Here is a 14895-nt window from a genome sequence, read left to right as displayed (position 1 = left end):
AGTATTTTTAATACTTTCACATGGTTGAATGATTTGTCTTAAATTTGAAAAATATAAAATATATTTCAAGGTGGCATAGATGGCAGTATATGCCTATTCAATTATAGGGGCCCCTCAACGCAGTTGTGCCCAGGGGCCCCGAGTGGTCTTAAGACGGCTCTGGAGATCCTTAACGAGCCTAGTGTGTGCGTACGGGGTACGAAACAGTTCTACTGCATGTAGAGCGAATCCAGTGCAGGCTTATGCAGGTAAGACACGATCACGCGCCGTTTCGATTGATTGTCTGTTGGCGATACATACGACGAACGGCGTTCTGTGCTGCACTAGATGAAGCGGCCGTCGGTTGCCGCGAATTGATGACGTGGGATTTGGCATCTGATGCCACAATATGGCTGGTTTCGAGTGTGAATCGTGCTGGTAGTCTTCGTAGTAGGGTGCTCACTAATATGTGATGACGTAAACAGCTCACAACGGTGCTCGTCCCGAAGAATCGCAGCAAAAGCGGGACGTGTTGTGGCCACGAATCGGTCCTGGTTGGACCTACTGTTACAGCGCGGTTGGTGCGTATCTTTCTCGAATTGTGTTTCCTCGTCAGCGGCGAGAAAGAAGACCATCAGGAGCACCGATTTTTTTACACACTTGAACACACTGCACTCACCCATTTCCGTCGATGATGCGATGGAAAACGTGTCCTACAGCTGGTACATTTGTTGCATAGTACTCCAGCTGGTCGCCGATTCTCCGATTTCGCCGACAGCGAAAATTATCTCCATCAGTGTCTTCGCAGTATTGGAAAATGGGTGCAGTGTCCATTGCAGTTTCTCCCACAGACCGGGTAGATCGCGATGGCGCTCGCGAAAATAAAAGCGCGATCGTTGCGCGCGTTTTGCAGCGTACCGCTTGGCTTGCGGTAAATGAAGCGCCATCCTGCGGACTTGAGGGTCTATCCGGCTCGAAGGACCATGTTTCAAAAAAGGACTACTTTCATGGCGTTAACATCGCCAGAGGTTACGTTTATCCATCCAGTAATAGGAGCATACAAAGATGTATTATCCACGTGGCAGTATCCATCTAGTCCCAAATATCCTCCGTATTCTTCTTCAGAAGGTATGCCACCGACCTCCATCATCCACTGGTAGGCACGGAAATCTTCTCCGCCATCGCAACCATTGTTACCATAGCCCCAGGAACAATCGATCAATGCCTGCTGGGAGAACCACATCAACCGGTTAGTTTTCAGAAAATAAGCGGATTCAATGTGGCCGGCAGTGCCAAAAGACCAGCAGGACCCGCAAACGGATTGATCTTTCACTGGAGTTACGGCTCCAGAGATGCGCCAGTCAAGACTTTCCGGCAGATCATCAAGGAAATCATTCTTATCGTAAGGAAAAGGTTGCCCTCCATTGTATCCATTCGATGATCTGAATCCATGCAGAGCCTCCAGTTCCTCTTCGGTGCGATCTGCCAAGTGATTGACAACCACGGAAAATCTTTTGTTGGCACGATTGAGCAAGTGAATGAAACGGTGGTTCTGTCGGAAGATATCCCGACGCCTATCGTGTACTTCTTCACTGCGATAGGCTTTGCCATGCTTGCCCTTGAAGCGCTTGAATTCATCTTCTAAGTGGACTTCGGAGCGGGGATGTATAAGCTCTTGCATCGGGTTGAAAGTGGCATAGTGTCCAGTGCCTGACCCGGAAAAGCCTACGCAGGGTTCAGCAGTTTGAACTTCGAACACATCAGAAGGAATATCTTGATGATCATAGGAATCATAATCTAAATAGTAGTGATCATAATGCGAACCAAGCAACGTATTGTGACCCTTCATCTCATAGTGGACGGGAATCGGCATACGGGACGATGAAAACTTTGGCGACTTAACGTATCGTACCCACAAGTTGTAGACGTTCCGTTTCTGGCCAACCTCTTCGACTAACGTGAATAGACCACACTTAAATCCGTTTTTGGATTCAGTTCCTGTCAGTTTAAAGTTTTTCACAAAAGGCAGAATGCTTTGTACCGAGATAGCCATATCAGTAGTGCCGTTAACCTGCAAGCACGTTTCTTTATTCTGCGCTTTCCGTGTGCTAACCGTGGCGACCTTCAGGCTGGTACCGTAATCACCCTGCTTTGTCAGTTGATAGGTCTTAACCATGCCACCGTAATAATCGATACGCGAGCGGCCGTTTTGGTTGTCATACCCGGCGAAAAATGGTTTGTTGATTTCGGCATACGGAATGATTAGCACACCACTGACAGAGTACACGTCGGGCCATTTGGGCCGGTTGTTGGCGAGGACTGCCGTAGCAAGACAGCTCAGTAGTGCGAACAATCGCAACATTTTACTTGAATATATTAAATACCTAATTACTCAAAGGTTGAAATAAACTCTACCCATTAAATCACTTTACGAGAATCTACTAGATATCTATCTATCCATAGGTCGCTGGTTCAAATCCGGCTCGAAGGACCATGTTTACGCCGGAATCTGGCCGATACTCAAGCCCGGGAAACAGTGAAACATAATACACAAAGCGGACGAACGGCACCCGAAACGAAATACACTAAGGTTTTTTTTACACGGGGGATACGTACCGTGTAAAAAAAAACGTGCAAAAAAAAACCGCGTTAATTGCGAAATCCGTGTAAAAAAAACCGCGTTAATTGCGAAAATCGTGCAAAAGAACCGCGTTACATTCAATGCAAAAGACTTAGATGATTTTAGGAAAAGGGATGATTTCGGAGTTTTATCAAAAATGTTCTAAGTCCTTTTGAAGGCAAAAGACTTAGACGATTTTTGAACAGGTTTTTTTTTGCACGGATTATGCAAGTAGCACGGTTTTTGCTTTTTCCAATTCCTTAGGTTTTTGGAAAAGTGGAAACGTCGGATCTTGAGGTTTCCTTTTGTCCCGCACTTCAACAATATGGTTGTTTTCGGTACAGTGTTAACGAGTAGGTACCAAATATCGATGCCTGAGGCCATTTGGAATACCAAGATGACGACTTCCGGTCTAACAGAATTTTCAATAACCCAATCAGTATGCATATTTTCCGAGCGGGCCTAATGAGCGCATGATAGAGATCAATGTCTGAGGCCATTTTGAAATACAACATTGAGACTATCGGCTTAGCGATATTCTGTATAACTCACAACATGAAGTGTTTTGGAACTGGATTGACAAATATGCAGTTGCCAGAGGTCTGACGTCATTGTAACACCCAAGATGGTTCTGATTATTTAGTATAAATATCCAGCGTAAAACAAAAAGATACATTTATTTTTGTATATTTTGCATTTATAAGATAAGAAAAATGTGCTCATGAATGGATTTACTCGAATTTGAGTTGGTTCGTCTGCTAGAGCTCATCGAGCGAATCTTCATGCGAGACTCAAAGTCGAATCAAAAAGCTGACATAATCAGGGGGAAATAATAAAATCAGGTCTTTACTGTATTATTAAGGGGGGCGTCTGGTGTAAAGTGCTCAAACCGAAAGTTATTTTGTTTTACGATTTTGAAGGCAAGGAAACAATGCATCTTTTATGTAATGTTAAGCTTTAAATTTGTACGTTTATTCTGTACGAAAAAAATATTTGCACTGCCTTATTCTGCGCGGCGTGTAACGTGAGACGACGAAACTCACCTCACTTTACGTGACTTTTCTCACCCGATTCTGAGAGTCGACTCGGGTGAGGTGAGATTCCTCATTGCGGTTAAATGGGAGTCTCACGTCACCCGAAGTGACTCTTCAGAATTGGGTGAAGTCACGTAGAGTGAGGTGAGATTAGTCGTCTTACGTCACACGCCGCGCAGAATAGGGTCGGCAGCCACGCAGAGCCACACATACGAGCGTTCCAAGAGTAGACGTCCAACCATTTCCACGTCGAGGATCGCCGCGGCTAACACGATGACTCTTGATAAAATTGTTTGACACAGGAAATTAAGTAAAATTTGTAAAGCTTAGACTTGTAGTTACTCGATGAACCCAAAAAAAAAAGTTCGAGTTTAGGAAAATGGCTTCATGTTAACCGAAAAATCTCATATTTTTCTGTAAAATTCGTGCACTTTTCTTCAAAATAATAGAGAGAACAATTTTTTCATTCTGTTTTCTGTGGTTCACCGACAGGCTACACATATTGTGCATTTTCATAAAAAAAATCAAGTCTATTCTTTGATTAGTTTTTGAGTTATCGTGTTCACCAATTTGAAAAACGCGGTTTCGCAAAACGCTATTAAAGGATACTCCATATCAAATTGCATCACGGAAAAAATGACGTGGAAAACAATCCATTTGGTATTTTGTCTTAAAAATTTGGGTGGAAGTAGTTTAAAGTGTATTGTTCACACTGTATTTTTATCGCTGTCAGTCTTAAGAAAATTGTTGCCGATAGATTGAAATCTGCGTGTGTCACAGCAAATACGCGCGAGGAATGCATGGCTGTTTAAAACAAAAGAAGTTCAGCGTGGTTACCGAGATTGCGGGAGACTATTCTAGAGGCTCAATACTAACAATTAAGCGGATAAAAAAGAAGTTGATTTTTTTGCCCACTACACCAGACGCCCCATTCATCTTAAATGAATGAGATGTACACTAAAGCAGAGATGATGCTTATAGAGATGCGCGAAGACTGAAGCCAAAAGTTCCAATCGAACCCAAAACAACGGTTCCAAACTAGCAATGTAAACAAATATGGCGGATTTAGGAAGTAATGCGTGGGGAGTATCGAGATTGAAATGAAAAAAAATGCATGTCTGCATCCGGCATCCTCGATACATTTTTTCTAGTGCAACGAAAAACATGTAGACAGGCTCAGTAACGTAAATCAATGCGTTTCCAATTTACATGATTGAGTATTGTGGGAAATATTTCAAAAAAGGAATTCGCCAAGCATTCATTAAAACTACAAGTCACTCGCTGTTTACACAATATTCCTGGTTGCCAAAACTAGCAGACAAATAATTTGTAAAACCGTGCAGCCAAATTTACTGTTTTTTCTCGCCGCGTGTCTTTATATTTAAAACATCGTCTTGGCACTAAAATAGAAGTCACCATCTTAGATGAAAACATGACTTCCGGAATTGACATCCGGTATCTATTCATTAACGCTATTACAAAAATTCTCACATTGTTGTGGTAATTGAAAATTTTACTAAACCGAAGTAGCCATCTTGATTTTCGAAATGGTCTCAGACATTGATATTTGGCACCTACTCGTCAATCCCGTTCCAAAAATACTCATATTGATTGGGCTTTGGAGAATTCCACAGAACTGGAAGTCGCCATCTTGAATTTCAATATGGCACCAGACATCGATATCTAGCGTCTATTCGTCAATTCCATTCCAAAAATACCCATATTGATTCGATTTTAGAGAAATCCAATGAACCTGAAGTCGCCATCTTGGTTTTCCAAATGGCCTCTGACACTGATCTCTATCATGCGCTCTATTAGGCCCGCTCTGAAAATATGCATGCTGATTGGGTTATAGAGAATTCCACTGAACCGGAAGTCGCCTTCTTGGTTTTTAAAATGGCCTTAAACATCGATATCTGACGTCCACTCATCAATCCAAAAATACCCATATTGATGGGGTTTCAGAGACTTCCACTGAACCGGAAATCGCCATCTTGGTTTTCAAAATGGCCTTAAACATCGATATCTGACGTTCACTCATCAATCCCGTTCCAAAAATACCCATATTAATGGGGTTTCAGAGACTTCCACTGGACCGGAAGTCGCCATCTTGGTTTTCTAAATGGCCTCAGACATGAACATTTGGCATCTACTCGTTAATGCTGTTCCAAAAGCAATCACTTCCACTTTTCCAAAAATCTTCGAAATTCTTTGCATTCAAAATGGAAAAGCAGAAACCGTGTAAATTGCAAAATCCGTGCAAAAAAACTTGGTCAAAAACCGTCTAAGTCTTTTGCCTTCATAAGGATTTTTGCTAAAACCGTGTTAATTGCGAAATCCGCGCAAAAAAAAATTGATCAAAAATCGTCTAAGTTTTTTGCCTCCAAAAGGACTTAGAACATTTTTGCGAAACCCGTGCAAAAAAAATTGTTGAGAAATCGTCTAAGTCTTTTGCCTTTAAAAGGACTTAGAATATTTTTGCGAAACACCGTGTTAATTGCGAAAACCGTGCAAAAAAAAACCGTGCTAATTGCGAAAACCGTGTAAAAAAAGCCGTGTAAAAAAACCGTGCGAAAAAAACCGTGTAAAAAAACCTTAGTGTAAACTTGTCTGGCCCCGCACAGGCCAGCAAAAGGGCATTCTTTTCGGCCTGCTTTGGACAACTTTCAGCCCGCACAACACTGAAAGTTCTTACTTACAAAATAACGTTTATTTACACAATTTACAAGAATTTCACTGCTTCTAATATTTATCTAAGTCCCGGCCTGGACGGCGAGCGCGACGCACAGTCAATTGCGCTCGACTGTGTTGTTCGGCGATAAACTTTGTACTGCCGCACAGTGGCTGGAGGCTGGCCAAAACCTCAAAAAATTATTTTTGAAATATTGATGTTTTATATTTTTCCTAAATTTCTCATGTATTGAATGATTGGATAAGAACACGATTTTTAACATGAGTTTAAACGTAGCAGACTTTTTAATGATTTTCATTTCCGAAACCACCATTGCACACTGTCTGCTGGTGTCGATTTTGGGGGGTTAAAATAATTATTTGAAACTCTGTTCACTTCGGCGTGAACATGTAGCCTGTCGATGAACCACAGAAAACTGAATAATTTGTTTTCTCCCTATTGTTTTGAAGAAAAGTGAGCAAATTTTACAGTAAAATATGAGATTTTCGATTTCAATGAAGCCATTTTCCGAAACTCGAACTTTGAACTATTTTTTTTTTGGTTCATCGACTAACTACAAGTCTAAGCATTACAAATCTTATAGGATTTCTTGTGTCAGACAATTTTATCAATAGATATCGTCTTCGCCGCGGCGCTCCTCGACGTGGAAAGGGTTGGACGTCTACTCTTGGAACGCTCGCATGTGTGGCTCTGTGTAACTGAAAATATATTTCTTTTTGTTCACAATGAATGTATAAATAGATCTTAGCACTACACAAAAGATCCATTGTTGCCTTGTCTTCAAAGTCGCAAAACAAAATAACTTTCGTTTTGAGCACTTTACACCAGACGCCCCCCCCCCCCTTAAGCGCAATCCAATAATCCTGACTAATGAGATGAATAAGGGCTCGTCTACCCTACCCAGTATTTCTTCCAACTTTTCTTACAATACGCGTGTCCAAATATTCAGGCGTTCACGCTGTATCCGGTCACCAATATTGTACGTTTCATTGGAAACGAGCTATTCAATCATTTTGAAAAAACGAATTGAATTGGCGCATTTGATAATATATGCCGGAAAACGTTGAAAAATATGTATTACCCAAGTTTAACGTGTGCTAATTATTTACTTTAACTGAATTTGTCAATAAAACTGACTGAAAACTGTGCTTCTAAAGTTTCATATTTTCATATGTTTTATTTGCAATAAGGTTTTTACACAAAATTGCAACACCTTTTATTAAAGTGTCATTCATTCCATAAGAAATATATTGCGACGAATCGTGCGCTGAATAGATTACTTAATCGAATGCTTATCACTGAATTGGGAACATTTATTGTTAGTCATTTGTGGAAGCCCCCTAATCAGTTTGTCACGCCTTTACTACGTCTGCCACAGCTATATCCGAACGACGTGTTGCATTTCGTAGGCCTTCCAAACTTTCATGCAGAGTCCGTGCATGTGTACAGTAATCCTGCTCGGACTTGTCGACTACGCGAGAATAATTTAGAATTTCGATAGATAACGGAATCCGCCAACATGTAGTTAATATTATCTAATCAGGGAAATTGTTTGTACTACCTATTTATGACTTTATTTTTACCTGTACACTTGATTGGATCTTATTTTATTACGAACCACCATCGCTAGTTGAAGGGGATAAAACCATGGGAGCATTGTTTGTAAACAATTGGTGATCATGTCCGATGGTGGAATATTTTTGGCAAGTATCCTGCATACAGGTTCTCCAATATCTATTCCGGTTATTCACGTATAAATCTGCGAGGCTTAATATGACTCAAATTCCGAAAAAAAAATAAATTCTTGAAAACCAGGTATCTGCTTCGCCGCCATGATTTCTATGCCAACATCTAAAACATCGCGTTAGGGTCGATCCAAAATAAACAGAATCAATTTCATTCGACACAATTTTGTGATACTCGGAGTTCGTTCAATTTGTTGGTGAATCATGGTGAATTTTTTTGTTATTCTCCGACATGTCCAAAACAACACTTTTCATCAATTGGAGGCGCAATATTTAAACTTTTTAACAAACATCTAGAGATTGAGGCATGCCGTGCCGTGTCTGAATAGTGAAGGTCGAGCTTCGAGCAAAACGAGCAGAACAATTTGAACTGTCAGTGGGGCCCATAATTTGTGTGCCCGCTGAGATGTTGACTTATGCCAGTTCAATACAAATGGGATAGGGGTGCCATATACGTGTTGAAAACACTGTGATTCGTTACTTCCAACAATATTGTTTTTCGATTTTTCTGAACTCTCAACCCCTTATAGCATATCTTATTACAAGTTGTCAATGAATTTGTACATAGGCTGTCTAACGCAAAACTCTAAATAGCCATGCGCCGCCTGTCTCTCATAGCATGAACCAAGAAAATGATTTTTATTTTGACATGCACCATACAACTCGCGAATAAAATCAATAGATGCGCAGTAAAAACGTAATATTTCTTAACAAAAACTGGAGGCACGGGGAAGAAAGTTGATTTTCTTTAAATTCCAGTCTTATTTTTTGTAAATAAATAACTTTTATCAAATATCTTTAAATTACGATTAAAATTTTTCAATCGGTACAAAAACACTTTTCTAACCCTTTAACGATTGAATTTGGTTCGCAAATGATACTTTTAAAGAGAAATTAACGATTTTTATAACGAAAATTTTATTTTGCTTGTATTTTGACAGCTCCATTAACAAACATGATCATTTTGACTGCAGCGCAGCCCTATGTATCGTTTTGTCGTTAGACAACGAATAAACAATCAGCAAATGGTGACCCGCATGTCATGCTAGCTCTGAGACACAGTTCAACAGTGTAAATTCGTCCAATGAAACTGATCTCTCACTAACTGAATGGTTTATATCGTTTCCACGGCGTTGGAAAAGCTATGGCAATTTACAGAATTTGACAGTAGTCAATCTATGGTGAACCTACCCTCTAAGAACGGTTGGTTTCAAAACCGTCCAATGATGGACGTTCGTTGGACCAATTTGGACGACGTCCAAATAACCGTTCAACAAACGTCCATCGTTGGACCCGTGTTGAACGATTTTGAAACAATTTTTTTGGACGTCTCAGTGGGTAGCGGGCCCAGTCCATGCTTTTACGTTGGGTTGTTTTGGTTTTTGCAAAGGCAGATTTTAGCTTTGTAAAAATGGGCGCCTGGCAGGAACTTTGCCGTTTTTGTTTTCCTTATATGAAAGGACGCGCTTATTTCCTTATTATGAACATCTTGCGGAAATATACAAAGCTTCTTAATGATGGCGTAAAGATGTTCGCACTATAAAAAAGCCTCATCCTAGCACTTTCAATATCTTTCCCAAACAATTTAATACACGTGGGCCACCACCAAAGCAGCGCCATCTTTTAGATATTTTCAGTATTACCTAACAGCGCCTTCACCTTTGAAACATCGTCAACTCTGCCTAGTTAACACAGAAAAGTAAGACGCGACGACGCCAAAAAAGCTCATAACACGAACTTGTCTCGTGGAATACTAATCAATGACTCCCACGTCATTCCCGAAACCAAGTAAAAGTTCAAACTCAACATCGATTATACGTTGTTTATTGAGCCATAAACCTCAGGGAAGAAGTCTTTCTCAAGATATTTAATACTCGCGTCAATAGTAAACAAGCCTCGAACTTCTCACCAGCGAAGCAGTAATGCTGATTGAATCTACGATAAGTTATCTAAGCTAGTTCTTTACGTTGACCACACGCAAGTTCAATGTCAGTGATTTACACTTCGAGGGGGGTGATAAATTTACGAGCTCTAATGTTTCGCGTTTCTGTATGACGATTACCTTATCTATATTGACCCGGAAAAGCACAACTCTTGGTACAATCGTTCAGATATAAAGGATAGTCCTGATATAAAAATCAGCACTACTTCGTCACACAACAGTACAAATCGGGCACTGACTTCCACAGGATCACTCTAACCAATCCAAAATGTACAAACTTATACTCGTTGCTGTCTTGCTAACAGCTATGGTTCTAGCCCAGACCCCGGTCCGTCAGTGTAAGTACCTAGTGCCACCTTGAAAACTTCCGGCAACACTACATCGATACACCCACCCAACAGGTCCTAACGGAGCTCCACTGCCGGCCACCGTGAAGATCAACGATTGCACTGTCTCGCCATGTGATCTGGTTAATAACGCACCAATCCTAGCCCACGGTTGGAATATCGTTAGCCCCGTAGATACTGTAAGCCTAACGGCGTACATCAGTGTCCATCTGCTCGGACTGGAGATTCCCTTCCCGATTCCGGAAGAACTGGTTAATGCGTGTGAGAATGGAGTCGCATCCGGTACCTGCCCGGTTTCGGTCGGACAGTCCTTCAACTACACGCTGGATCATCCCGGTATGGAGATGCCGGTCGTTGGAGTTACGGTGCAGATTCAGGTGGGACTGACGGCAGCCAACGGTGCGGCCGTGACTTGTGTGGCGTTCGACGGAAGGATTCTTGCTTGAACACAGCTGGGTTTATGAAGTAGACTATCTCATACTTCTAGTTTTGATAGCAAATTTGGTGCTGTTGTTGATCAACAAACAAAAAACTTCAAAAACATTCGATTTAGTCAGATAAATTTGGCTGATGACACGCAATTTACCGGATTTATTCTACAGAATGTCCTTTGTACCAAGAAGTTGTCTTCGGGTCATTATGTTTATGACCTATGTCACTGGCGTCTAGGGGTACAGGCACTTCTACTTGGGTCAATTCACCTTACTAGCGGTGTACTTACGAACTTGTCGGATTAGTTTCGTAAACTAAGTACTTGAGGATCCTTGGTTCTATAACACTGGGATCCTTCACCCGAGAACCAAAGGGTCCTTCATCCAGGAACTCGGATCCCGAGTGGAACTTAAAGATACTTTCTACTGGATCTCAAAGATCCTTAATCCTGTAGATCATTTCTTGTTCCTTTATCCTGGAACTTTTGGATCGTTGAAATTGGAGCTCAAAGATTCTTGATTCTGGAACTCCAGGATCTTTGTTCATGGTCTTCAGAACTAAGAACCTAGGGATTCTTGATCCTCATGAACCCTTGATCATGGAACGTCAGTGCTCAAATGCTCAAATGATGATTAGAATCTAAGGATCCTCGATCCTTGGATCCTTGATCCTGGAAAGTAAAGATCATTGACCTTGGAACTCAATTATCCTAGATCCTTGAACTCAAAAAAAAATTCATTCTGGAACTCAAGGATTCTTAATTCTGAAACTCAAGCATCCTTGTTCCTGGAACTCAAGAATCTTTGTTTCTACAACTCAAGGATCCCTGATACTGGAACTTAAGGATCGCTTAACCTCGTCCTTCATCCTTCAACTCAAGGATCCTGGATTCTGGAATTCGAATATGTTTCACTTGCTGGATCTCAAGGATCCTTGATCGTGGAGTTCAAGGGGCCTCTATCACGGAGCTAGAGTACGCTCGATCCTGAAGGTCGAGGATCGTTCATCCTGTAACCCAAAAGATCTTGATTCTGGAGTTCAAGGCTCCGTGATCCTTGACTTCATGAATAATTATTCATGGAACATAAGAACTCCTAGATCTCGAATCCTGACACTTCAGCACTTAGAGGATCTTAGATTTCGAAGATCGTTCATACAGGAACTCAAGAGTTGTTATTAGTTATGGAATTTGTGCTACGACTTCGTCTCATCAGAATCCAACACTAACTTAGAGTTCTTGATTCTGTAGTTCAAGGATCCTTGTTCCTGGAGCTCAAGAATCCTTTTCCTGGAACTGAAGGATACATAATATTGTAACTCGAGGATTCCTACGATTCGAATATTTTTCAATTGCTGGATCTCACGGTTCCTTGATTCTTAAGCTCAAGAGGTCTTTATCCCGGAGCTAGAGAATCTTCGATCTTGAAGCTCGAGGATCGCTTATGCAAGAACTCAAGAGTTCTTGATTCTGCACTTCAAGGATCCTTGTTCCTGGAACTTAAGGATTCTTGTTCTTAGCACTGAAGGTAGATGCCTAATATTGTAACTCGAGTATTCATGGTCATGGAACTTAAAGATCCTTTAACCTTAAACTCAAGGATACTTAAATCTAGAACTCCTAGATCTTGAAACTCGAGGAGTTTCAAACTTCCTTAATCCTGGAGCTCAGGAATCCTTTACCCAGGAAATCAAGAGTCGTCTGAATTGTTGAATCTGTAATTTGATGATTCTTGACACTGTAATTCAAGGATCCTTGTTCATGGAACTCGAGAATCTTTGATCCTGGAACTTACCAATCCTTGATCCCGGAGCTCATGGATCTCAAGAATCCTTGGTCATGAGATTTAAGGATCGTTGCTCCTGGAACTCAAAGGTTCTTGATTCTGGAACTCAAGGATCCTTGCTTCAGGAGCTCAATTCCATTCTTGATCTTGGAATCAAGGTTTGTAAAAATGGGTGCTGGGTCATTAGGCCGAAAGCCGGTAGGCCGAAAGCCGGTAGGCCGAAAGCCGGTAGGCCGAAAGCCGGTAGGCCGAATGCCGTTAGGTCGAATGCCGGTAGGCCGAATGCCGTTAGGTCGGTCGCACCGTCGGACATTAACTAATTTAAGCCCCTATGTTTGAGTATTCCGGGCAAACAAGTGTATCACAGGTTTGCTTGCGAGAGGCTGCCGCCGCAGCACTTTCACCCACGCACCACCATCACTATCACGCACATCGGACAGGAGTCACACGGCAGACTGTAGATGTTGTTCGAGTACAGTAGAGGATCTATAGGATCCTTCATGTTTTGTTGTAGTCCCGATATTGCATTGAGGGGCTTAGGTGTTATTTTTACGTTTTGATAATCCGTTTTGAGCATATTGGCTATTGAAGGGCTGAGTGATGGAATGTGTGGCAGAAATCGGTAAACCTGAGTGATCTGTGTTGCATATGAGCTTCGGCATAATGACCCGTTCGGCCTAAAGACCCGTTCGGCCTAATGACCCTTTCGGCTTAATGGCCCATTCGGCCCAATGAAATTTGGCTTTATGACCCATTCGACATTAAACGCCAGCATTGATAACTAACAAAACTCTTCTTAAAATATTGACTGCTCCCTGTTTGGATTATGATGGGGTCTTGCGATTAGTATGTTGTTCTATTTCATCATTCGTTCCATTTTGAATTCAACCCGAACGATATTTATTACGAATTTGACGTTTCATTTTATTCAATAATAAATGTGCAAATCATTGAGTAATAACTCACTGCATAGTCTGCAGTTTTGAACATTGGACTTTTGACCACTGATCTACTGCGCAGTGAAAGTCAATCGAGATTCCGAGTTCGTACGGATTGTATTTGCAACTCTGATGCCATTATTTCTATTGATACTAGTAGGGTACAAAAAATGCACCGATTACGTAGTTAGATAATGATTAGATAATCGGGGGCATTGCTTTGAGACTCCGACCAACGATAGACCCACTGGGATAAGGATTTCCAGGAATCGCTTTCGATATATAAAGAAACTTGTTGGCCGAATAGTCCCAGTAGCAGTCACACTTCCATTCCGCCTTGAGTTCCTCTAGCAACACAAATATGTACAAACTCCTACTGCTTGTCAGCTTGGTGCCAGCTCTTGTGCTGGGAATAACTCCAGTCCGCCAGTGTAAGTATCTTACCACAACCTCAAAGTATTCGTTCCGCTCACAGTAGCATTAATCTGTCACTCCACAGGTCCCAACGGAGCCGGTCTTCCGGCTACCGTAGATATCAACGGTTGCACGGCCCTTCCATGTCCGATTCAGAACAACTCCCCAATCGTCGCCCACGGTTTGGATATTGTCAGCCCGGTAGACACTGCAACCTTAACCGCACACATCAGCGTACGGCTGCTTGGACTGGAAATCCCCTTCCCGATTCCACCGGAACTGGTAGATGCATGCGCGGCTGGAGTCGAGCCCGGTACCTGTCCGGTATCGGTTGGTCAGGTGTTCGACTACACCTTGGATCATCCCGGAATGGAGCTGCCGGTAGTGGGTGTTACCGTACAGGTTGAGGTGGGTTTGACGGCCGACAACGGTGCTCACGTAACCTGTGTTGCCTTTGATGCACAGATATTGCCATAAGCTGCGCCACCCACTTGGAACAATGTTTACGTAATTTATTGGAGGTGAAATAAAGTTCTTTTTTTGTATGCAATCGTTGAAATTGATTAGGACTGTTGTTGTGGTAATTGAGACTACTGATTGCCTCCGATGAAGATTTCAATCTAATCATTAAAAAAAAATGAAAACATAATGGATTACGACCATCAGACCAGTGTAGCACTTATCGCAACCGATACGGCTTGTCGGATTATCCCATGGGGTCCTGTTTTTTGTGTATCGAATAACAGTGCTGATGACCTCCAGATGGGTTCCGTTTAAATGCGCATTCATTGCAAACAAATAAGCCGTTTTGGAGTTCGTCACTAAAGCATTGTCATTGAACGCAGTCTGCTGAATTGAAGACGTGGAACTACCTCCGGTCAAGAGGGGCGTTACGTCAAAATAGTTATTATAATCAATTCTGTGGATAGTACAGACGCAATCCAACCAGTTCGAAGGCAATTCTTCAG

General features: G+C 41.8%; 2 protein-coding genes and 1 pseudogene across 2 annotated transcripts; 2 read left to right on the top strand and 1 right to left on the bottom strand.

Moving 5' to 3' along the window:
• Nucleotides 1-692: 692 nt before the first annotated feature.
• LOC131694688 (counting factor associated protein D-like) lies at nucleotides 693-2427 on the bottom strand (annotated as a pseudogene).
• A 7796-nt stretch (nucleotides 2428-10223) lies between these two features.
• Nucleotides 10224-10915, top strand: LOC131677252 (NPC intracellular cholesterol transporter 2-like). Its single transcript, XM_058956973.1, has 2 exons — nucleotides 10224-10350; nucleotides 10414-10915. The coding sequence occupies exons 1-2, from the start codon at nucleotides 10281-10283 to the stop codon at nucleotides 10803-10805; spliced, it is 462 nt and encodes a 153-aa protein (XP_058812956.1). The 5' UTR covers nucleotides 10224-10280; the 3' UTR covers nucleotides 10806-10915.
• Nucleotides 10916-13794: 2879 nt separating this feature from the next.
• LOC131677251 (NPC intracellular cholesterol transporter 2-like) lies at nucleotides 13795-14477 on the top strand. The gene is made up of 2 exons (XM_058956972.1): nucleotides 13795-13944; nucleotides 14013-14477. Exons 1-2 carry the CDS (start codon nucleotides 13875-13877, stop codon nucleotides 14402-14404), a joined length of 462 nt encoding a protein of 153 aa, XP_058812955.1. The 5' UTR covers nucleotides 13795-13874; the 3' UTR covers nucleotides 14405-14477.
• Nucleotides 14478-14895: the final 418 nt, after the last annotated feature.

Source organism: Topomyia yanbarensis, chromosome 1 (assembly GCF_030247195.1).
Source record: "Topomyia yanbarensis strain Yona2022 chromosome 1, ASM3024719v1, whole genome shotgun sequence".
Lineage (NCBI taxonomy): Eukaryota > Metazoa > Arthropoda > Insecta > Diptera > Culicidae > Topomyia > Topomyia yanbarensis.
Note: the sequence above shows the minus strand (reverse complement) of the source record. Positions and strands in the feature narration are given on the sequence as shown.

Excerpts from the sequence above, each read along its gene's own strand:
- LOC131677252 (XM_058956973.1), top strand. The coding sequence starts at position 10,281 with ATGTACAAACTTATACTCGTTGCTGTCTTGCTAACAGCTATGGTTCTA. Across the intron at positions 10,351-10,413 it reads CCAGACCCCGGTCCGTCAGT|GTCCTAACGGAGCTCCACTG; the intron begins GTAAGTACCTAG and ends CCCACCCAACAG.
- LOC131677251 (XM_058956972.1), top strand. The coding sequence starts at position 13,875 with ATGTACAAACTCCTACTGCTTGTCAGCTTGGTGCCAGCTCTTGTGCTG. Across the intron at positions 13,945-14,012 it reads AATAACTCCAGTCCGCCAGT|GTCCCAACGGAGCCGGTCTT; the intron begins GTAAGTATCTTA and ends GTCACTCCACAG.